This window comes from Symphalangus syndactylus, chromosome 11 (genome assembly GCF_028878055.3).
Source record: "Symphalangus syndactylus isolate Jambi chromosome 11, NHGRI_mSymSyn1-v2.1_pri, whole genome shotgun sequence".
Taxonomy (NCBI): Eukaryota; Metazoa; Chordata; class Mammalia; order Primates; family Hylobatidae; genus Symphalangus; species Symphalangus syndactylus.
Window position 1 is genome coordinate 128,019,298 of NC_072433.2, and position 24,289 is coordinate 128,043,586.

At 45.5% G+C, this 24,289-nt stretch overlaps 1 protein-coding gene across 3 annotated transcripts in view; it reads left to right on the plus strand.

Moving 5' to 3' along the window:
* Window positions 1–403: 403 nt before the first annotated feature.
* Window positions 404–24,289, plus strand: part of CDH13 (cadherin 13) — a 1,187,225-nt gene continuing 1,163,339 nt past the window's right edge. Inside the window, exons 1-2 of one of the 3 annotated variants that reach the window (XM_055299711.2) lie at window positions 434–717; window positions 12,905–13,010. In XM_055299711.2, the coding sequence (XP_055155686.1) occupies window positions 638–717; window positions 12,905–13,010 (186 nt within the window). In that variant the 5' untranslated portion in view covers window positions 434–637. Of the gene's footprint in view, window positions 718–12,904; window positions 13,011–24,289 lie in introns of all 3 variants that reach the window. The other 2 variants (XM_055299713.2, XM_055299712.2) reach the window with 2 other exon arrangements.

Consider the following 24,289-nt stretch of genomic DNA (forward strand, 5'->3'; position numbering starts at 1 on the left):
TGAGCAGTTAATAAAATCTATTGCCCCTTGATGGAATTTTTTCTGCACGCTCGAATTGATCTGTCCGCTTTGTGATTTGTGAGATGGCAGGGAAACACCAAACACCATCGTGACTTGGGCGACAATGGGGGGAAAAAAGGAAAAAAGAAAAAAAAAAATCCACTGCCAAGGCTTGCCAGGCGTAGAAAGGGCTGGAACTGCTGGGGTCATTTTATTTGATTTATTGGGAATAGAGTGAATATTATTAACATTTTAATAAAGAGAATCTTTTTGCACTAGGCTGGAAGTGGCCGCCAGTCCCGCGTGCAATTCCATTCTCTGGAAAAGTGGAATCAGCTGGCATTGCCCAGCATGATTTGTGAGGCTGAGACCCAACAGTTCAAAGAAGCAAATGGGTTGCCACCTCCGCGGGGCTCGCTCCTCGCGAGGTGCTCACCCCGTATCTGCCATGCAAAACGAGGGAGCGTTATGAAGGAATCCGTCTTGTAAAGCCATTGGTCCTGGTCATCAGCCTCTACCCAATGCTTTCGTGATGCTGCTGCTGATCTATTTGGGAAGTTGGCTGGCTGGCGAGGCAGAGCCTCTCCTCAAAGCCTGGCTCCCACGGAAAATATGCTCAGTGCAGCCGCGTGCATGAATGAAAACGCCGCCGGGCGCTTCTAGTCGGACAAAATGCAGCCGAGAACTCCGCTCGTTCTGTGCGTTCTCCTGTCCCAGGTAGGGAAGAGGGGCTGCCGGGCGCGCTCCGCGCCCCGTTTCTGCATTCGGATCGCCCGGCACGGGCAGGATGAGGGGGCTTTCGGGGGGTCGGGGCCTCCGGTCGCGGCGGCGAAGACAGATCGGGGCTCGGTGGGGAGGTCATTCCGAGCCCAGAGATCCTAGGCACCCCCCCCCCCCACAGGCTCCCACTCTGGCGTGTGTGTGTGTGTGTGTGTGTGTGTATACGTTCGTTCACGGGAGGAGGAGAGAGCTCCCAGTCCTTTTTTGCTAGCAGGGGCGACATTCTCGCCCACATCAAGTGGGGTAACTTTGCTTCCCTCCTCCGGAGGCTCGGTGCATTGGAGAAAGACTGTGTTGGAGGCGACTCCAAGGAGCCGCGATTTCCCCCAGCCCAAAGCCCAGCGGCCGAAGCGCTGCTCGGGTCCGGATTGCGGGCTGCGGGACTGGAGAGGCCGAGCAGGCACTACCGACTTCCCAGGGCGCCCGGGCCCCCTGGTACAGCCCGGCTGCGCGCTAGAAGGCGCCTTGGGGCAGCAGAGAGCCGCAGCCCGGCTGCTGCTGTCCTTCAAAGGCGCCGGCGCCGGCCGCACCCGCATCGGGGTCCTTTTGCTCCCAGACCCCGGGCCCGAAAGGGCCGGAGCGTGTCCCCCGCCAGGGCGCAGGCCCCAGCCCCCCGCACCCCTATTGTCCAGCCAGCTGGAGCTCCGGCCCGATCCCGGGCTGCCGCCTCTGCTGCCTTCCCTGAGCGGGAGCGGAGCGCAGAGAAAAGTTCAAACCTTGCCCACCAGGGCTGCAGCTGCGTGTTAACCCTCGGAGCGCTGCGGCGCGAGGGAAGGGCCCGCCAACCGGGAGAGGGGGCGAGGGAGACGCGGTCCGCCTGCAATCACCTCTGCGTCTCAGAGATTTCGGGAAGTTTGAGTGCAGGAAAGCAGAGCCCCGAGGCCAGGCCTGGGGTGCTGGCGGCTGCGGGGGGCACGCCCAGCGCTGCTCAGGGGCCTTTGGTTTCGGAGAGCACCCCGATCCAGTCCCCCATCGCCTCTCTGGCAGGCGTTGGGACTTGGAGTGAGCTGGCAGCCTGGAAGTGGGTGGATAGGAGCCAGGGCAGGGCAGGGCAGGGCCGGGCAGAGAGGAGGGAAAGAGACAGGGAGTGCCTCAGGGTGCTAGGAATGAGTGTTGAGTTCCTGGCCGGCCGGGGTAGAGGCTCAGGTGTGAGTTTGCGGGTGAGAAGGAGGGGAATGGAGTTGGGGTCCCAGGTAGGGACTGTCTGGGATGGGGAGACTGGTGCAGCCTTCTAAGGGAGACCACTGCTAGAGCAATGTTGGGGTTAGACTTTGGAAATGGGCTAACATCTCAGAAATGCAGTGATGGGTGATAGTACCAGAGGAGATTCAAGTGCCTGGCTGCTGAGCCCGCTGCCATGCTCCTGGCTTCCTTCTTTCTTGGATATAAAGTCCCGATTGAGGACTGCCCAGTTATAGCTCCTTTTCTACCAGGCTTTGCTGGTTGATTATCTTGGGGTCCCCACAGCCTTGAGTCTTGCCATGGATCCCCAGCCTGGCTGTGAACCAGTTTTCCAGATGTCCTGTACCCTGAAGAGCCCTAAGGCTGTATGTGTGTACATATACCCCAATTTAGCAAGGCGGTTTGGAGCATGCCTCAGACAGAAAGGATTCAGACAGATCCTTCCTGCCATCTGCTAGTGGTACCAGCCTGGGCAAGTTGTTTAACCTCTTTGAGCTTCCAAGTTCTCCATTGTAAAATAATCTGCTGCCTTCCTAGGACTGCTGAGTGGATAGGATTGCATTCAACAGGATGTCCTATGCAATGCATGCCATTCTGGGAGCTGTTGGTGTCTGAGAGCACTTACCATTGCCTTGTCCAGGACTTCACAGTCCTCTTTCTTTCTTGGCAGGTTTCAGACTCAGTTCAGATTCCAGGGCTTGCCCAAAGTTGTGCCTCCTTTAGAGCAAGACAGACCACGTGACAGGGCCCCAAGATCGATTTTTATGCACTAAGGGCTCTGCGCATGGTTCTTTTTGCAAATGAACTGGTGTGTCTCCTCACCCAGGGCCAGGATGGCACAGGTGGGTTCTGAAGTCTCACTCTATTTATTTAGACGAAGGAAGCAGAGATTTTGCTGTGAATTGAAATGATTGCCCTGAGAGGCTTATTTCTGTTTTCAATTGTTATGCATATCAGAGCACATGTCCACATTAGGATAGTAATTGATATCCTGGTAGCAATAGTACCTCACAGAAAAATCATTTTGATGCAATCCAGTTAACCAGCAAGAAGTTCAAGTGCAGAGCTCTGTGTGCCATAGAAAAAAGTGGGGAAAGTCTTGGAGGCTTTGAGTCGACAAGCAAAAACAAAACTTTCCTGAGGCAGAGAGAAAACAGAAGGGAAAAACAATGTAATAAAGCAAATTAGTCACTCAGCCCTGGTGGTGTTCAGGCAAGCCTGTATGTTTTTTTCCACCACCGCTGTAAAGCACTGGGTCCGGCTTTGGAAGCCATCAATCTCTGTAAGCTTATGGGTTTGGTTGTTGTTTTAGGCATTTTGGTAGGAGGTGAGGAATTCTAAGCAACAATGACTGGAAGCTGGCACCGTTGAACAGTCACCTCTCCTATCCCCTGGGGTGTTTTGGGAAAGTCTGTCCCAGAAGTGGCCTCTGGAATTTGCCTGTGATAAGTAGTGAGTATGAAACAAATCAAGAAAGAAATGAGCAAGAAATTCCGTGGTAAATGTGATTCCCCTCCCTATTTGGGTAGCATTTACAACTAACCAAAAGTTATAACAATGAGTGAGTAATCCCCCAAGAATTAGGAATTTAGGGAGTGGTTCAGGCTTGGAGGACAGTCACTTGGGAGTGACTAAAAATGTTCCATGGAATTCTGAGATTTCGCTATAAAGTGGGGGGTTCTCTCTTGGGGTCAGAATCTTGATTTTCAGGATTTCCAATGAGAATCAGTGTCTTATAGTGCTCCTGCAAATTTGTGTGTTATGTTTTAAGAGCAGTGTTTATTTGCAGAACATTTTGGATGAGGAAAAAGACACAGGGTTGAAGGGACTGCAACCCCCTGACCCCCTAGGGTCAATACATGACAGCCTGTAAGATTTCCAGAGCACTAGGGAAACGGAATATGTAGTGGAAGGAGTCAGTGATAGAGTTCACCTGTCTGAATATTTTTTTTTTTTAGCAAGTCCCAAAACAGGTTTAATAAACTGCAAAGCTGAGTATGCAATCTGGAATTTGTGTAATTCCACAGTCTATATTAAAAGTCCCAACAGTCATCTTAGCTGATCGCTCCTACTCTGCCTCCCTCCCTTCTCCCCTTTTCTATCTTTAGCCCTTGGGTTTTCCATTAAGTAAAATCTATTTCCTTCCAGAAGTATGCTCTATGTGTTATAGTGAAATTGCCCAACAAACCAACATACTCGATAACTGCATTATCTAAAAGTATCAGCGCTTGGATGTGTAAATTGAGCCTCAATCTGAAGTTCAATGTTTAGGTTAAAGTGTAGCTAGGTTCTTGAAAACATCCTTATTTCCTTCCAAAAATACAATTGCATGGGGAGTCTAGTTAATTTATATTTAGTGAAAGGTAAGGAAAAGGACAAACTGTGGATTTAATTTACACCTGAATGACAGTCATATCATCTAAGTAGCCAACAGTGTTTCTGTGTGCGCATCTGAGTGTGTACATCTCTGCATTTTGATCTCGTAATACCTGTTGAAAAATTTCTCCAGAAGAGGGCTCCATCCACAGCATTACAAAATTCTGAATCTACAGCTCATTTTAAAGAACTTCAAAGTAGCAACTCCATCTAAACAAAACTATTCTCCTTATTCCACATTATTTGCCAAAATCACCCCCAAATGAGAAATCCTGCCATTTTTCACTGTCTTTATTTCTTTCTGTGTCTCTCTCTTTCTTGCTTTCTTTCCTTCGCTCTCTTGCTTTCTCGCTAGGTTTCTTCTTGCTTTTTTTCCCCTATTGTAGTTGGTTCTGGTCTAATTCATTCTTCGACTCTGTATCCCCTCTGAGTATTGGAGCAGGGAAATTTTCAAAGATCTTTGTAGACAATGCAATATGGAATGTGAGGAAGTTCTGAAATTTCCTGGCATTTGACTTTGGTTGGACTTGATTTTATTCTTTAGGTAGCCAAAAGGCAGGAACAGTTCTGCCTGTGGAAGGAGATAAACTTCTCCCTTAATAACCACCCAGAAGGGTGACTCCTGAGCTAGGTCCACTCACTTTCCAACACCCATTGAAAAGGACAAGGAAATAACCACCTGTCATCCAATTACAATAATCAGCTGGACAGAATCAAACCAAGTGACAAGTGGTTTTGGCATTGTTTCTATTTAGCTGTCAGCCAGGTGCCCACGCACTTGTGAGAATCTGACCCTCCTGAAGGATGCTGCCAATATAATTCCCCACAGCCTGCTTCTTCTGCAGCCACCTGGGATCCCAGGCCTGGCTCCCCAGGTATGAACAGGCTGCACAGACAATGGCTGGGCTGTAGGATCTCTTGCTTCTGCAGTAGGCACTCAGCAGTGGCCTTATTCTAGAGTTAGGGTGGAAAGTCATCTTTCTCTGCTGAGAGAGGCAGCTTAGGGGAAGGCAGGAGAGGAGAAGAAAGGACATTTCTAACTTGAAGTGCTGCCTGAGCCAGGGTCTGTGGAGGTGAATGGGTCACCCTGTGGCTTAGCAGGTTGAACCTCGAGACATCTGCTTGGTGGTAATGAAACTCATCTATCCCAACCCTGCAACTCTGGCTTCTGGGCAGAGGTTACCAAGTAGCAGCCACAGGCTAAATTTAGCCGTGGATGCAGTTTGTTTGGCTCAAATGTTTTGAAAATTGTACATTAATAAAAAAGAAATCTAGGTTTCTAGGATTTCTGAAAAAGTCAGGTCAGAGAACCCTAGATCCACACTTCCACATGGCTGTACTTGACAGGGCTGACTCACTACTGCCCTCTTCAGGCAGGACATGCCTTGGTAGCTTCCACAATCCCCACCACTCTCTACTACCCAGCCTTCTGTGCTCACTAATTTTGCCTGCTTGCCCCTAGGGCTTTTTGACTTTGGAACCTCTGCTTTCACACATGTTGAGGTTTGATCAAATTGTTGCAGTTAATTTCTCAGCGATGGACTATTTGGAAAGGGAGGGACTGGACTTTTCTCCTTCCCTGTGATTGAATTCCATTGATGTGTGCCTTGGAACAGCATGACCAAGGAGACTGCAGCCCTTCCCTGAGCACATTACTGGCAGGGCTGTTGGACAGGCACCCAGAGTGACATAGCACCCAGAGAGACATAGCACTCAGATCACTGCTTCAGGTGTAAGAGTTATGCAGAGAAGTGACACGCTGCAGCTCTGAGTCAGTACAAGCCCTGGCACACCAGTGTGTTGGTACAAAACGTCATCATGCACCAGCAGCCAAGGGACTCTGAAACCCTGGGATAATACAGAGGCCTGCATAGCCTCTCTATCAGCAGTCCTCAACCTTTTTGGCACCAGGGACCAGTTTCGTGGAAGACAATTTTTCCATGGACTAGTAGTGCGGGGATGGTTTTGGGATGATTCAAGCACATTACATTTCTTATGGATTTAATTTCTATATTGTTACATTGTAATATATAATGAAATAATTATAAAACTCACTATAATGTAGAATCACTGGGAGCCCTGAGCTTGTTTTTCTGCCACTAGATGGTCTCATCTGGGGGTGATGGGAGACAGTGACAGATCATCAGGCATTAGATTCTCATCAGGAGAACGCGACCTAGGTTGCATGCCCATGCACAGTTCACACAGGGTTCCAACTCCTATGAAAATCCAACGCAACGGCCGATCTGACAGGAGGCAGAGCCCAGGCGATAATGCGAGTGCTGGGGAGCCATTATAAGAACAGATGAAGCTTTTGCTTGCTCACGGGCCACTCACCTCCTGCTGCTGTGTCCTGATTTCTAACAGGCCATGGACTGGTACTGGCCTGTGGCCTGGAGGTTGGGAACCCCTGCTCTATGTAGTGTTCTACCAACAGCATGGCTGTCCTTGGAGAACAGTGACACCTGGGCATCATCATTCCACGAGTGTTGCTCCCTCACGGTATAGACATAACCAGAACATCACAATAACTTGCTGTACTTAGACTTGCCAAGGCCTCCGGGAACACTGCTCTAATATTCAGCACCTTTGTAACTTCAGGATAAAGTTGCATCTGCAGCTTTGTCACCTACTTTTTTTCTTTGAGATGGAGTCTCACTCTGTCACCCAAGCCGGAGTGCGGTGGCCCGATCTTGGCTAACTGCAACCTCCACCTCCAGGGTTTAAGCAATTCTGTGCCTCAGCCTCCCAAGTAGCTGGGATTACAGGTGCTCGCCACCAGGCCTGGCTAACTTTTTTATTTTTAGTAGAGATGGGGTTTCACCATCTTGGCCAGGCTGGTCTTGAACTCCTGATCTCTTGATCCACCTGCCTCAGCCTCCCCAAGTGCTGGGATAAACAGGTGTGAGCCACTGCGCCTGGCCGAATACTCTTATGCATAGGATTCTGTCACATCCTAGCACCGTCCTGGAGCTTGTGTGATGTTTTTATATCTGTTTTAACAGTTAACACCCACGGCCATTCTACACACAGCGTTAATGCTAATTAATGCTCTCTGGCTCTGTAAATACTAGACTAATCTGTCTGCCTCATCCCATACCAGCAGGTGAGCCTCAGATGATTCTTGTTTTCCATAGCTACAGACCCCAAAGATCAGAGTAAATATAACTCCACATACACATATGAAAAAAAGTGATTGTTTTTCCTATGCCAGTTGCCAACAGAAGTCAAATTCTTTAAAATTAACATTAACAACAGGCACGTTTTGACATGTCATGTCTCATTTCAAAGACACCAATAAGCGTCACTCGATCTGCTGCAGAGACACAAAGACCCTGTGTCTCCTAGCTGAACGCAGGCCGGGCTGGGGCGGAGGGCAGCAGCTGCTCAGCCATCAGCAGCCCTGCCACATGCCTGGGCAGGGCCCGGAAATGAGCTCAGCCTCTGGAGGAGCCTGGGGAATGGAAGGAAGGAATGTGGCAGCTTTCATCCTTGCCTTACGGGGCCTTCAGGCCAATGTCTCTTTCCCTCAAGGTGTCAGGGAACCGCTTTCCTGTGTTGTGTGCTGCAGGAACAACGTGGTGGCTGCAAACACCTGAAGCTTGAGCTTCTGTGATCGTCTCCCTGTGGACTGATTGACGTAGGGCCCGCGGAAAGCTGCTGGACACTGCCAGCAGAACCGAGGCTGACTCAGACTGCCCGGAGTATCCCTCCTCAACTGCCATCAGCCGTTGGGCATCTGGGATCATCTAACTCAGGGGCTGCAAATTATGGCCCGTGAGCCATTTTCTGCCTGCAGTCTGGTTTTCTAAATAGTTTTATTGGATTATAGCCACACCTATTCATTTATATAATTGTTTATGGCTGCTTTTGTGCTATAACAACAGAGTTGAGACTGTCTGGCCCCTGAAGCTGAAAATATTTACTATTTAGTCCCTAAAAGAAAAAGTTCCCTGGCTCTTTATCTAACTTAAAGTTACAGCCAAAGAGGCTTCTGGGAGTCTTCTCACATAAAGGGGGCCTGAGAAGTTCAGCCGTTAGGGGCTTTTCCTCCCAGGCTCCAAGCACTGGAGCAACTTGACTTCAGGGAGATTCACCTGAGACCAAATGGTTCCAGTAAATATCTATGATCTCTATGGAGGACCTACTATGTTCCAAGCACCACTGTGTGTTCAGGATACAGTCGCTAATAAAGCAGACTGAGTCTCTGCTCTCTTGGGGCTCACAGCTTGGCAGGAAGGATCAATAGCAATTAATGAATAATTTAAGATGGAGACAACCACGATGAGGGAAGGAAGCCCAGCTGTGTGAGGTCATGCCGTTCTAAATATTTCGCCTAGGTGTTCTTTGTCTTTCTCCTCCACTAGACTACAAGATCTGTTGTGGCACACACTGTGGCTTGATTTGTTCATTTCTGTATTCCCAGGGCTCAGAACAGTGCCTGGCACATAGTACTCAGCAAACATGAATGAACAAATGAATGAATGAATATAAGAAAGACATCAGAGGCAGATGAAGGATCTGGGTGGCTTCCCTGACAACCTGATGCTTGAGCCCAAATCTGGAGGAGCAGTAGGGCTTACAAAGACACAGTAGAGGGTGTGGATGGGGAAAGGCATTCCAGGAAGAAGGCACAGTCTGAGTGAAGCCTCTGTTCAGGGGAAACACCACACAGCCAAGGCAGTGATGTGAAGTGTGGCTGAGAGGTGCCAGAGCCAATGGGGCCGTGTCAGCCACTGCAAGAATATTGGTGTTTTTCTCAGAGCAAGTGGCAGCCATTGAGGGTAATGAGGGAAAGGTACAGAGTGATGTGATCAGATTTGCATTCTGGCTACAAGTAGCAAATGGGTTGGAGCTGGGTAAGAATGGAAAGAAAAGTCGAGTCTAGGGCTGAGATCATGGGAAGCTGGATTTAGGAACCACGGTGCAGAGATGGGGCAGGTGAGTGAAGTAGACTGATATGGTTTGGGTCTGTGTCTCCACCCAAATCTCATGTCAAATTGTGATCCCTAATGTTGCAGGTGAAGCCCAGTGGAGGTGATTAGATCAGCGGGAGGATTTCTCCTTGCTGTAGTCGTGATAGTGAGTTCTCACAAGACCTGCTTATTTGAAAGTGTAGAGCACTTCCCTCTTTGCGCCCCCTCTCTCTCCTGCTTGCTGTGTGAAGACGTGCCTCCTTCCCCTTCCCCTTCGGCCATGATTGTAAGTTTCCTGAGGCCTTTTCAGGCATACTTCCTCTACAGCATGCAGAACTGCAAGCCAATTAGACCTCCTGTCTTTCTAAATTACCCAGTCCCAGGCAGTTCTTTATCGCAATGTGAGAATGGACTAAATCCTATTCAGATGATCCAAGAGCCATTTAGGCAGATAACTTGACAGGCTTTGATGGTGGCTGGGTATGGAGATGGCAGGGCCTGGGAGAGGTTAAGAGGCCTGCTTGAGTTCTGACTCTTCCAATTGGCAGGAAGAGTCAAACAAGGAGACCAGGTGTTTGACATTGTAAACAGGGTCGGTCTGAGGGCTTCTCTACGTGGGAGTGTAATCCAGGCTGCAGAACGTTCCCGGGAGAGGCACCTAAGGCCTGCATTACAGTATTGCCAGCAGATCCATTCCATGCTTGCATCTAGGATGGGCACTGTGGGGGCCTGGAAATGCCCTTGAATAAAGTGACCGATGTGCCGTCTCTATAATTAACCAATCTCTGAGACTTTTCATGCACAAGATATTTGAGAGAAACATTGCCAAGCCCTTTAATCGTTTCTTGAACATTCAATCAGCAGCGCTGGAAATATTTCTTACATGAAGCAAATAATGATCTTCTACCCTCAGCAATCACTTTGCAAATGCTAACAAGCCTCTGCTTCAGCATGTTGGTTGTAGCCTTGGTGACTTATGTTTTTGGTGTAGTGGGAGAATATTCAACTGGGTGCCAGGCAGTGGTATATTGGTAAATGTTTAACAACTGGGCCACTCTAAAGAAACACCCAAACCAAAAAGCAAAACCCAAACCAAGATACAACCAAGTAATTTGTGGTTCTTGCCAATTTCTGTGGTGTAAACACTCCCATCATGGGCAGTTTGAATCTACCAACCTGAGAGTTTCCTAAAAATTTAATGAGGGGCTCTTGTTGCCTGATACTAACTGGCCCCAGCACACCATGGACCTGGATCCTGTTTCTAGCTCACCCCCTCACTAGTGGTGTGACCTTCAGCAAGCAGCTTCAATGTTTTCATCTGTAAAATGGACCAGGTTACTTGGAGGTTCAAGTGAGTAAAAAGATGTTAGAATGCAGGGAAGTCTAATTTGCTGCAAAGATGCATGCAGATTATCTAAATCATTATCACTTACAAGGAAACAGGTCCTTTGGCCAGGATTCTACAGCTGTCTAATTGGGCCCTGTAAAAATACTTTGATTTAGACACTGGATGAAGTTTGATGTGTGAGAAACAGAGGGTGTACCTCTGCTTCTTGCAGTTCTGCATGTTTTTGCAGTAAAAAAAATTACTGCGTTCTGTGGCAGTTTTGATTCCGAACGTGTCTATCTTGTTTTCCTGCTGTCTTTCCCTTGTTTTCTTCCTGCTTTCCTCAACAAAGATATTTAGTGAGTGCTGTATGCCAGGCACTTACCTAGGTACTTTATCCTCAGAAGCTGAGGTCTGTACAGTTACTGTACCCTTTTTTTTTTTTTTTTTTTTTTTTTGAGATGGAGTCTGGCTCTGTCACCCAGGTTGGAGTGCAGTGGCGCAGTCTCGGCTCACTGCAAGCTCCGCCTCCCGGGTTCACACCATTCTCCTGCCTCAGCCTCCTGAGTAGCTGGGAGTACAGGCACCCACCACTACGCCCGGCTAATTTTTTTTGTATTTTTAGTAGAGACGGGGTTTCACCGTGTGAGCCAGGATGGTCTCGATTTCCTGACCTCGTGATCCGCCCGCCTGGGCCTCCCAAAGTGCTGGGATTACAGGCGTGAGCCACCGTGCCCGAACTACTGTGCCCTTTTAACAGATGAAGAAACTGGTGAGTTTAAGATCACAGAATAACAAGTAGTGAGCTGGGATTTGCACCTGGGTCTGCACGTGGGCGAGTCCACCTGGGGCCCGTGTCTTCACTCAGCAAGTATTTATTGAGCATTTAGGGAATTCAGAGGTAAACGAGATGAACTGAATGTCTGTCTCATGCAGATTACAGTGTTGTAGGAACAGCAGATAAAAAGTAAGTAGTCGAAATAATTACAAATCTGGTAATCGTTACAATAGGAAGCAGTAGAGGCTGCAATCCACTGAAGGGAGGAGAGGCTGCTGTGCCCTCCTTTGCTCCTTTGCTTCCTTTCATCTGCCTTGCCTCCCTCTTTCTGCCGTTTTTTTTTTTTCTTTCTTCCCTTAAATGTTAATACTTACCAAGTATGAAGAATGCTGCAAACCTGGAAACCCAGAGGTCAACACGACAGTCCGCGCCTTCACCAAGAAATGTGCTGGAGCAGAATTTGAGCCTGGGGCTGTCTGGACCCAGAGCTGCTGGTGCCTTGGACTGTTTAGCAGACCTCCTAGCCCTTTAGAAGTGAGCTTGAATCCCTGGCCAGCCATTTACACACTGTGTTGCCTCAGATAAGTGACTTCGTTTCCCTCCTTTTCTGTTTTCCCCTCTATTCAAACAACTAAAAAGGAGAGTCTATGCTTGCCCTGCAGGATTTTTGTGAGAATTAAATAAGTGTATGCTAATGATGTCATCCTATGCTTAGGAAAGGTTGGTTGTATTACTTTTCACCCTGTGCTCCAAGGAAGTTTATGGTCTGAAGGTGTCATGGGGCCTTGGCTTTCAGGATGTGACTAACTTAAGGGGGGAAATGACTGTGCATTTTATAATGCATGGACATGAAAAAAAATGAAGTTTGCTCCCCAGGGAGGATTTGCCAATTCCCATATTAGTAGGTCCCCCACGATTGTTCCCCTGGGGACTCATGTCTCATAAAATCATTTGATCTGGTGGGATCTCATCTTCTTAATGTATCTGCCCATCAGCTGTTCTTGGGAGGCTTTATTAGGGCAGTGTGTGTGTGTGCACACACGCACCAGTGCCATGAGTACTTAAAGTACCTCCATGTAACCACAATTCACTGTAGCTGCTATGCACTGGTTACCCATGTTATCTGGAATCCTTCCTGCAACCCTTAGAGGTGACTCTTATTCCCAATTTTATATACGATGAGAAGAAGTTCTGAGTGGTGGAGTCATTTGCTGAAGGCCACACAGTCACTGAGAACTGGGACCAGGGTTTGGACTCATGCATCTTTATTCCTGTGCATATTTATTTTCCTTTATGTTGCACTAGTATATAAAAGTTTCCTTTCCCACTCTCATTACATAAAAATTCTTTCCTTTGTCTATTTCGTTCTCTAGCTCCCTTAAAGTCAAGATAGCTGCCTGGGATGACCTCTTTTTTGAGTTCCTGGTCTCTCAAAATGGGTCTGGGCCCTGGACCTTCTGTCTGGGCTATTGATTGCAACTTTCAGAACAGGGTTACCCTAGGGTCATTTGTGTTCTTTGTGTCCGTGTCGTTGCTCTTGACTAGGGCCAAACAACCCACCTGCACTGCATGGTTCCCTCAGCAAGAGCATCCCAGTGAGAACGGCCCACAGATGCCTGGGTGTGGCTCACCTGCAGCTTCAACCATGCAGGTAAGTTCACCTGCGGCTGTGTCCTGCGGCTGGATGGCATTCTTCCCTACGGATGCTAAGAAACCCTGTTGCCTAAGTCAGTGCTTCCTGCAAGCTACTCTTTGTACTTCTTTCGCCAAACAAAAAGAAAAGAAATATACAGCCTGTAGCTATATAGGGACACCTGGATCTATATTGTGTGGCAATTGGATTGAATCTAACTTGAAGTTTGTTTTTGTCTTACCAGACCAGTGTTTTTTCCTCTTAATTTAAATGCGTTAGTGAGGCTTGCCATTGATTCAGCAAACACGTGTTGAGTGCTTATTATGTACCCAGCTCCATTTTCCATACTAGCCACAGAGCAGCAAGAGCATGGCCTTTGCCCTCCAAGCCTGTTTTGGTGGACAGACACTCTCTCCCTTGACAGGGTCCTCACCACTGTCTGCACTGTCCCGTCACGCGGTGGCCATGCCTATCTGTGCATTCCCTATTTGGTTAACTCATTGACGTAACAAATATTTACTGGGGGAAGAAAATATCTCAAGCCCAATTCTCAGCATTGAGGGAGGCAGCAGTGATTAAGAAAGATAAGATTGGCTGCCCTCGTGGAGTTTGTGTTCTCATAGCAGAGAAAGACGGTAAACAAGAAAAATAAATAATTATGGTAGTTTTGCCTAGTGATAGTGCTATAGAAAAACGTTCAAAGGGGATAGTGATAGACAGTGTTGTTCTGAGGTTGTCCACCACCCTCTCTTGGAATAGAGGATTCTTTGTTCTGATGGAATGGCCTTTCTATAGTATAGAGATGAAATGTGCCACCATTTGTGAAATGAAGTTAGTAATACATAGATGGCATTTTTGTGTTTACTGATAAAGTGTTGTTGGTCAACTTTTGTCAACTCTCTACTTTCTGTTTGTGTTGAAATTTTACTGTTGGGAATTTACAAATATGGCAACCAATGATTTGAACCAGGGGTAGGTGTGCTTTTTCTGTAATAAGCCATCTAGTAAAGAGCTGGTTTCTCTTGCAGCTATTCAATTCTATCAGTGTAGCATTAAAGCAGCCACAGCCGATATGTAAATGAATGGGCAGGGTAATAAAATGTTATTTACAGACACAAGCAGAGCTAGATTTGGCCCTCAGGCTGCCGTTTGCCAACCACTAATCTAAACCAGTAGCTGCCTTACCAGTTGGCCAAACTTGTTTAAGACAGGGATAGGGCAGAGGCCAGCGAGGGGGAGCAGGCATTCTCTTTGGCCTTAGTTGCCGTGAAAATCATGGTACTTTTTTAGGGTCACATATCACTAGATTATTTGCATTAACTTCTATGAATGTAAAGATGCTGATAGTGAACTATGGAACATAATTCTCAGACTAGCTTTAACATAGGAATAATTTAGCTTTGTAGTAATTATCTGGACTACAATTTTTAAGGCACTTTTGCTACCCACAAGTATCTTGGGGTTAAAAACTCTCTTGGATTGAATTCCTCTGAAGAAATGGAGACAAAGAACTGGGTTCAGGGGGCTAAGTTGGAAAATGATCTTAAGGTCCATAAGTGAGCGAGTAGGGAGAGTGAGGCCAAGAAGAAGGAAAGCCAGCAAGCCAACAGTGAATGTGTCACTGAGCTGGTCACAGTCATGGGAAACTGGGTCCTTGCTGTTGGGTCTCTACAAAAGCACTGTGTAAAGCTGATTTCCAAATGGTCCCTCTGCAGAATAGGTGGCTGGGGGTGTATTCACTTGCTCTTATCTTCTGCTGTTCAGGGTTGACCCCTGCCATCATTAACTTCTCTGTGCTTCGCTGCTGAGCCTTTGCTGTCAGGGGGAGCAGCCATGACGTTGGAAGCATCATAGCAGAAAAAATGGAAAGGTAAGGCAAGTTGTTGGACTGCCAGTATATGCTCTGGGTAGGGCATGAATATGTGTGATTTCTCTTGCCACCATTATGCGTTACTGGAAACTTCCTCAGTAGAGCTAATGGTAACAGAAAGAATTATGGTAGTGGTAGTTTTTAAAACCTGATTTTGGTTAAGCACCCTCTTGCAGATATTCTCTTTCCCACTAGATGGTATCAGTATGCCAAAGCCCTAGAATCCTACCTTAGGGCCTCATCTTTGACATGTGATACATTCTCATTACTTTTCAACAATGAATGAATAAGCCAGTTGAAGTCAAAGGAATCAACTACGGATGTTTTAGGGACAGGAGATGGGAGCAAAGTGGAGGCTGTCTAAACAGTTACCCTCGTTCATGCATTCGGTCATTTATCAACAAATATTACTCAGCACTGACTGAGTGCTCAATACCTTTCTGGGCACTGGGAATACAGAAATGAGTAAGACAGGCCAAGTCCCTGCTCTGGTGAGCTTACATACTGGCTGGGGGAGAGACAATAAAAAGATGAACAGGCAGGTATGTGATGTCTGCAGGAGGGTGATGATTGCCATGAAGAATGAGAAAGCAGGCAAGGGTGTAGACAGCGACAGGGAGAGGTCATGGTGCTTGCCTTCCCTGTTAGCTGTAGGGTGAGAGATTATTTCCGTCTGCTTCCCAAACCCAGTTCTTCCATTCACCAACTCCTTATGACACCACTATGTGGTTTATTTTTTAAATGAAACCAACAGCTCATGGAGGGCAGAAAAAAAAAAAAAATTGGTGCTTGGCAAATGGGTGTTGACTAGTCAGGGCCCATTGCAGACTAACACCTAACTTAGTGGACTGCTTGTTGGCTGATTTAATTCGTCTGGAATATTTCTTAATTGCTATTGTTGTTGACACACAATAGCGTTGCATTTAACCCAGAAGTTAGATTACAAGGTCAGGGTTTAAGGCAAACACAGTTGTCATTAGCCTTGAAATCTTTTAAGTTGCCCATTAAAGTACAGTAGGCGTGGTTTAGTGTATGTAGCCCCATGTTGTAATCAATATGGAACAATGTATAATGCTTGCAGTAATGTACAGAGCATAAAAAAGAATATAGGCAAAATATAATTTTATAACATTTAATTGCAATATTTACATTGTTCTTTTTCTCTCTCTCTTTGGTGGAAAAGCTGGCTTTCCATTAGTTAAATGTGCATATGATGAGACTTGACTATCTTCATTTAAGCCAGATTCCTAATCATACAATCTCCACCAGACTATGCATTAAGTAAGGCAAGACATCTTTTCTCTGTTGTGTTCTGTGTATCTTTGGATTCCCACTACCGGTCAGATGCTTTGGGGCACGGGAATTGAGGAATAATAATAGTAGAAGTGGCAGTAATAGTAGCTGATATCAGTGTGGTGCTGATTTTGAACCAGGCCTGGTGTGAGTACTTTAGGCAGTACATTTAATCCTCATAATGACTCTGTAAGATATCTACTATGGTTTTAATCCCATTTGATTAATGGGGAAACTTCAGGAGAACTTAATAAAAGAACCTAATAAAGCTTTAGGACTACAGGGCTGAGATTCAAACTCAAGACAATTCCAGACACACAAGACCACATGTTGTATGATTCTATGAAACGGAACAAACTTGTCCGGAAAAGTCAAATCCAGAGACAGAAAGCAGATTAGAAGATGTCTACAGCTGGGGCAGGAGGAGATCGGGAGTTACCGCTAATGGGTATAGAATTGCTTTGGGGAAGATGAAAATGCTCTGGAGGTAGACAGTGGTGGTGATTACATTAACTCTCTGTAAATAAACCCCAAACCTGGGAATCATATATCTTAACCAGTAAGCTTTATAGTATGTTAAATATGTCTCAGTAAAACTGGTATTGAATAGGAAAACAAGCCTTGGGCAGGTCAGCCTCAGCGCTCCTGTTTGTTCATGAGCACACACAACCTGTTTTACAGTTGTTCACCACCTCTAGTAACATTCTACTTGCTTTACTTATATTAACACAGCGACTCCTCAAAAGATCCCCATTATCCACCCTACTGAGATCAGAAAGCGGAAGCAGAAAGATGTTGAGAAACTTGGGGCTGGCAAGTGGTAGTGCCAGGTCTAAGACCTAGGCTGTTTGGGTCTAATTCTTTCTGGCTACACTGGTTCTTACATGTGTTTCATTCATTAAAAGCAACCTGTGTTATTTGAAGCTGCAGGTCACCTTGGCCTATTGGAAATAAAGCAGTCATTCTTCACTTTTGTTTTGCTGATTTGTAAAGTGAATTAAGAACCAGCTTTTGCCTCAATCCTTATTATTCCCTTAGTAGCCCACCCTGGTGTAGAGTTCTGGCTGCAAAGCTCTCAGAGACTGAAGAAGAGGAGATGTGTTAGTGTTACTGACTTTTTTTTTAAGACAGGGTCTTTCTCTGTTGCCCAGGCTGGAGTGCAGTGGTGCAATCATAGCTAACTGCAGCTGGGACCACCTGAGCTCGAGCAACCCTCTTGCCTCAGCCGTGAAAATAGCTAAGTGGGACTACAGGCGTGGACCACCAGGCCCAGTTAATTAAAAATTTTTTTTTAATTTTTTTTATTGTTGTACTTTAAGTTTTAGGGTACATGTGCACAATGTGCAGGTTTGTTGCATATGTATCCATGTGCCATGTTGGTGTGCTGCACCCATTAACTCGTCATTTAGCATTAGGTATATCTCCTAATGCTGTCCCTCCCCACCCCCCCACCCCACAACAGTCCCCGGAGTGTGATGTTCCCCTTCCTGTGTCCATGTGTTCTCATTGTTCAATTCCCACCTATGAGTGAGAACATGTGGTGTTTGGTTTTTTTGTCCTTGCGATAGTTTACTGAGAATGATGGTTTCCAGTTTCATCCATGTCCCTACAAAGGACATAAACTCATCCTTTTTTATGGCTTCATAGTATTCCATGGTGTATATGTGCCACATTTTCTTAATCCAGTCTATCGTTGTTGGACATTTGGGTTGGTTCCAACTCTTTGCTATTGTGAATAGTGCCACAATAAACATACGTGTGCATGTGTCTTTATAGCAGCATGATTTATAGTCCTTTGGGTATATACCCAGTAGTGGGATGGCTGGGTCAAATGGTATTTCTAGTTCTAGATCCCTGAGGAATGGCCACACTGACTTCCACAATGGTTGAACTAGTTTACAGTCCCACCAACAGTGTAAAAGTGTTCCTATTTCTCCACATCCTCTCCAGCACCTGTTGTTTCCTGACTTTTTAATGATGGCCTTTCTAACTGGTGTGAGATGGTATCTCATTGTGGTTTTGATTTGCATTTCTCTGATGGCCAGTGATGATGAGCATTTTTTCGTGTGTTTTTTGGCTGCATAAATGTCTTCTTTTGAGGAGTGTCTGTTCATGTCCTTCACCCACTTTTTGATGGGGTTGTTTATTTTTTTCTTGTAAATTTGTTTGAGTTCATTGTAGATTCTGGATATTAGCCCTCTGTCAGATGAGTAGGTTGTGAAAATTTTCTCCCATTTTGTAGGTTGCCTGTTCACTCTGATGGTAGTTTCTTTTGCTGTGCAGAAGCACTTTAGCTTAATTAGATCCCATTTGTCAATTTTGGCTTTTGTTACCATTGCTTTTGGTGTTTTAGACATGAAGCCCTTGCCCATGCCTATGTCCTGAATGGTATTGCCTAGGTTTTCTTCTAGGGTTTTTATAGTTTTAGGTCTAACATTTAAGTCTTTAATCCATCTTGAATTAATTTTTGTAGAAGGTGTAAGGAAGGGATCCAGTTTCAGCTTTCCACATATGGCTAGCCAGTTTTCCCAGCACCATTTATTAAATAGGGAATCCTTTTCCCATTGCTTGTTTTTGTCAGGTTTGTCAAAGATCAGATAGTTGTAGATATGTGGCATTATTTCTGAGGGCTCTGTTCTGTTCCGTTGATCTCTGTCTCTGTTTTGGTACCAGTACCATGCTGTTTTGGTTACTGTAGCCTTGTAGTACAGTTTGAAGTCAGGTAGCGTGATGCCTCCAGCTTTGTTCTTTTGGCTTAGGATTGACTTGGCGATGTGGGCTCTTTTTTGGTTCTATATGAACTTTAAAGTAGTTTTTTCCAATTCTGTGAAGAAAGTCACTGGTAGGTTGATGGGGATGGCATTGAATCTATAAATTACCTTGGGCAGTATGGCCATTTTCACGATATTGATTCTTCCAACCCATGAGCATGGAATGTTCTTCCGTTTGTTTGTATCTTCTTTTATTTCATTGAGCAGTGGTTTGTAGTTCTCCTTGAAGAGATCCTTCACATCCCTTGTAAGTTGGATTCCTAGGTATTTTATTCTCCTTGAAGCAATTGTGAATGGAAGTTCACTCATGATTTGGCTCTGTTTGTCTGTGATTGGTGTACAAGAATGCTTGTGATTTTTGTACATTGATTTTGTATCCTGAGACTTCGCTGAAGTTGCAAATCAGCTTAAGGAGATTTTGGGCTGAGACAATGGGATTTTCTAGATATACAATCATGTCATCTGCAAACAGGGACAATTTGACTTCCTCTTTTCCTAATTGAATACCCTTTATTTCCTTCTCCTGCCTGATTGCCCTGGCCAGAACTTCCAACACTATGTTGAATAGGAGTGGTGAGAGAGGACATCCCTGTCTTGTGCCCATTTTCAAAGGGAATGCTTCCAGTTTTTGCCCATTCAGTATGATATTGGCTGTGGGTTTGTCATAGATAGCTCTTATTATTTTGAGATACGTCCCATCAATACCTAATTTATTGAGAGTTTTTAGCATGAAGTGTTGTTGAATTTTGTCAAAGGCCTTTTCTGCATCTATTGAGATAATCATGTGGTTTTTGTCTTTGGTTCTTTTTATATGCTGGATTACATTTATTGATTTGCGTATGTTGAACCAGCCTTGCATCCCAGGGATGAAGCCCACTTGATCATGGTGGATAAGCTTTTTGATGTGCTGCTGGATTTGGTTTGCCAGTATTTTATTGAGGATTTTTGCATCAATGTTCATCAAGGATATTGGTCTGAAATTCTGTTTTTTGGTTGTGTCTCTGCCAGGCTTTGGTATCAAGATGATGCTGGCTTCATAAAATATGTTAGGGAGGATTCCCTCTTTTTCTATTGATTGGAATAGTTTCAGAAGGAATGGTACCAGTTCCTCCTTGTACCTCTCGTAGAATTCGGCTGTGAATCCATCAGGTCCTGGACTCTTTTTGGTTGGTAAGCAATTGATTATTGCCACAATTTCAGAGCCTGTTGGTCTATTTAGAGATTCAACTTCTTCCTGGTTTAGTCTTGGGAGAGTGTATTTGTTGAGGAATTTATCCATTTCCTCTAGATTTTCTAGTTTATTTGCATAGAGGTGTTTGCAGTGTTCTCTGATGGTAGATTGTATTTCTGTGGGATTGGTGGTGATATCCCCTTTATCATTTTTTACTGCATCTATTGGATTCTTCTCTCTTTTCTTCTTTATTAGTCTTGCTAGTGGTCTATCAGTTTTGTTGATCTTTTCAAAAAACCAGCTCCTGGATTCATTAATTTTTTGAAGGGTTTTTTGTGTCTCTATTTCCTTCAGTTCTGCTCTGATTTTAGTTATTTCTAGCCTTCTGCTAGCTTTTGAATGTGTTTGCTCTTGCTTTTCTAGTTCTTTTAATTGTGATGTTAGGGTGTCAATTTTGGATCTTTCCTGCTTTCTCTTGTGGGCATTTAGTGCTATAAATTTCCCTCTACACACTGCTTTGAACGTGTCCCAGAGATTCTGGTATGTTGTGTCTTTGTTCTTGTTGGTTTCAAAGAACATCTTTATTTCTGCCTTCGTTTCGTTATGTACCCAGCAGTCATTCAGGGGCAGGTTGTTCAGTTTCCATGTAGTTGAGTGGTTTTGAGTGAGTTTCTTAATCCTGAGTTCTAGTTTGATTGCACTGTGGTCTGAGAGACAGTTTGTTATAATTTCTGTTCTTTTACATTTGCTGAGAGCATTACTTCCAACTATGTGGTCAGTTTTGGAACAGGTGTGGTATGGTGCTAAAAAAAATATGTATTGTGTTGATTTGGGGTGGAGAGTTCTGTAGATGTCTATTAGGTCCACTTGGTGCAGAGCTGAGTTCAATTCCTGGGTATCCTTGTTAACTTTCTGTCTCGTTGATTTGTCTAATGTTGACAGTGGGGTGTTAAAATCTCCCATTATTATTGTTTGGGAGTTTAAGTCTCTGTAGGTCCCTCAGGACTTGCTTTATGAATCTGGGTGCTCCTGTGTTGGGTGCATATATATTTAGGATAGTTAGCTCTTCTTGTTGAATTGATCCCTTTACCATTATGTAATGGCCTTCTTTTTCTCTTTTGATCTTTGTTGGTTTAAAGTCTATTTTATCAGAGACTAGGATTGCAACCCCTGCCTTTTTTGTTTTCCATTTGCTTGGTAGATCTTCCTCCATCCCTTTATTTTGAGTCTATATGTGTCTTTGCACGTGAGATGGATTTCCTAAATACAGCACACTGATGGGTCTTGACTCCTTATCCAATTTGCCAGTCTGTGTCTTTTAATTGGAGCATTTAACCCATTTACATTTAAAGTTAATATTGTTATGTGTGAATTTGATCCTGTCATTATGATGTTAGCTGGTTATTTTGCTCGTTAGTTGATGCAGTTTCTTCCTAGCCTCGATGGTCTTTAAAATTTGGCATGTTTTTGCAGTGGCTGGTACTGGTTGTTCCTTTCCATGTTTAGTGCTTCCTTCAGGAGCTCTTTTAGGGCAGGCCTGGTAGAATCACTCAGCGTTTGCTTATCTGTAAAGTGTTTTATTTCTCCTTCACTTATTAAGCTTAGTTTGGCTGGATATGAGATTCTGGGTTGAAAATTCTTTTCTTTAAGAATGTTGAATATTGGCCCCCACTCTCTTCTGGCTTGTAGAGTTTCTGCCGAGAGATCAGCTGTTAGTCTGATGGGCTTCCCTTTGTGGGTAACCCGACCTTTCTCTCTGGCCACCCTTAACATTTTTTCCTTCATTTCAACTTTGGTGAATCTGACAATTATGTGTCTTGGGGTTGCTCTTCTCGAGGAGTATCTTTGTGGCGTTCTCTGTATTTCCTGAATCTGAATGTTGGCCTAGTTTGCTAGATTGGGGAAGTTCTCCTGGATAATATCTTGCAGAGTGTTTTCCAACTTGGTTCCATTCTCCCCGTCACTTTCAGGTACACCAATCAGACATAGGTTTGGTCTTTTCACATAGTCCCATATTTCTTGGAGGCTTTGTTCGTTTCTTTTTATTCTTTTTTCTCTAAACTTCTCTTCTCGCTTCATTTCATTCATTTCATCTTCCATTGCTGATACCCTTTCTTCCAGTTGATTGCATTGGCTCCTGAGGCTTCTGCAATCTTCACGTAGTTCTCGAAACTTGGCTTTCAGCTCCATCAGCTCCTTTAAGCCCTTCTCTGCATTGGTTATCTTAGTTATACATTCATCTGTTTTTTTTTCCAAAGTTTTTAACTTCTTTGCCATTGGTTTGAGTTTCCTCCCATAGCTTGGAGCAGCTTGATCATCTGAAGCCTTCTTCTGTCAACTCGTCAAAGTCATTCTCCATTCAGCTTTGTTCCATTGCTGGTGAGGAACTGTGTTCCTTTGGGGGAGGAGAGGTGCTCTGCTTTTTAGAATTTCCAGTTTTTCTGCTCTGTTTTTTCCCCATCTTTGTGGTTTTATGTACTTTTGGTCTTTGATGATGGTGGTGTACAGATGGGTTTTTGGTGTCGGTGTCCTTTCTGTTTGTTAGTTTTCCTTGTACCAGACAGGACCCTCAGCTGCAGGTCTGTTGGAGTTTGCTAGAGGTCCACTCCAGACCCTGTTTTGCTGGGCGTCAGCAGTGGTGGCTGCAGAACAGCAGATTTTTGTGGACTGCAAATTCAGCTGTCTGATTGTTCCTCTGAAAGTTTTGTCTCAGAGGAGTACCTGGCCGAGTGAGGTGTCAGTCTGTCCCTACTGGGGGGTGCCTCCCAGTTAGGCTGCTCGGGGGTCAGGGATCCACTTTAGGAGGCAGTCTGCCCTTTCTCAGATCTCCAGCTGTGTGCTGGGAGAACCACTACTCTCTTCAAAGCTGTCAGACAGGGACATTTAAGACTGCAGAGGTTCCTGCTGTCTTTTTGTTTGTGCCCTGCCCCCAGAGGTGGAGCCTACAGAGGCAGGCAGGCCTCGTTGAGCTGTGGTGGGCTCCACCCATTTCGAGCTTCCTGGCTGCTTTGTTTACCTAAGCAAGCCTGGGCAATGGCGGGCGCCCCTCCCGCAGCCTCGCTGCCACCTTGCAGTTTGATCTCAGACTGCTGTGCTAGCAATCAGCGAGACTCCGTGGGCATAGCACCCTCCGAGCCAGGTGTGGGACACAATCTCCTGGTGTGCCATTTTCCAAGCCCATTGGAAAAGCGCAGTGTTAGGGTAGGAGTGACCCGATTTTCCAGGTGCTGTCAGTTACCACTTTCTTTGACTAGGAAAGGGAAATCCCTGACCCCTTGCACTTCCCGAGTGAGGGAATGCCTTGCCCTGCTTCACCTTGTGCATGGTGTGCTGCACTGACTGTCCCGCACCCGCTGTTTGGCACTCCCTAGTGAGATGAACCTGGTACCTCAGATGGAAATGCAAAAATCATCCGTCTTCTGCGTCACTCACGCTGGGAGCTGTAGAGCGGAGCTGTTCCTATTCGGCCATCTTGGCTCCACACCCTAAGAAAAATATTTTTTTTAAGACAGGGTCTTGTTATGTTGCCCATGCTGGTCTGGTACTCCCGGCCTCAAGTGATCCTCCAGGAGTAGCTGGCATTACAGGCTTGGCTGACTTTTAAAAGTAGTAAGTGGTTTAGGATAGGGGGTGGTATGGAGGTGGGGTGGGGAGAAAGAGGAGAGAAATCTAATTGATCTGCTAATTGTCATTGTACTCAAGTTGATAGCAGATTGCTGAAGGATTTAGGATTTACCCAAATTAACATGAAAGTTTGGCACCCCTTTGCTGGTGCGACTGAAGAATTCAATAGCCTAGTAATGAGCAGTCAATCTAAGGTCTGAGACTGGGAAAGGAGTTCTCACTTCTTACATCCAGTGCTCATCATTCTGCAAATCAAGGCCCCCTGAACTCCTTCCACCCCTGCCTTCTGCGTCTCCCTCAGTGCCCTTCATCACCCCCCTACGGAGTTCGTTTATTCTCAGGTCCCCTAACCATGGAATGTATTCCTATCTGCCCTCACTCATGGGTTGATTATTTCTATCCTTTGTCATGTTGAAAATGCTGAGTGACAAAGCCATTAGCCATGCACAGTGAAACAAGGAAAGCAGCCTAGAGCTGGTCCCCAGACCAGCCCCAGCACATGAGTTTGGGTGCTGGAAGGGGAGGCTTTATGGAGGCAAAGCTGAGGGGCTGTATGTGTCTTCATAGG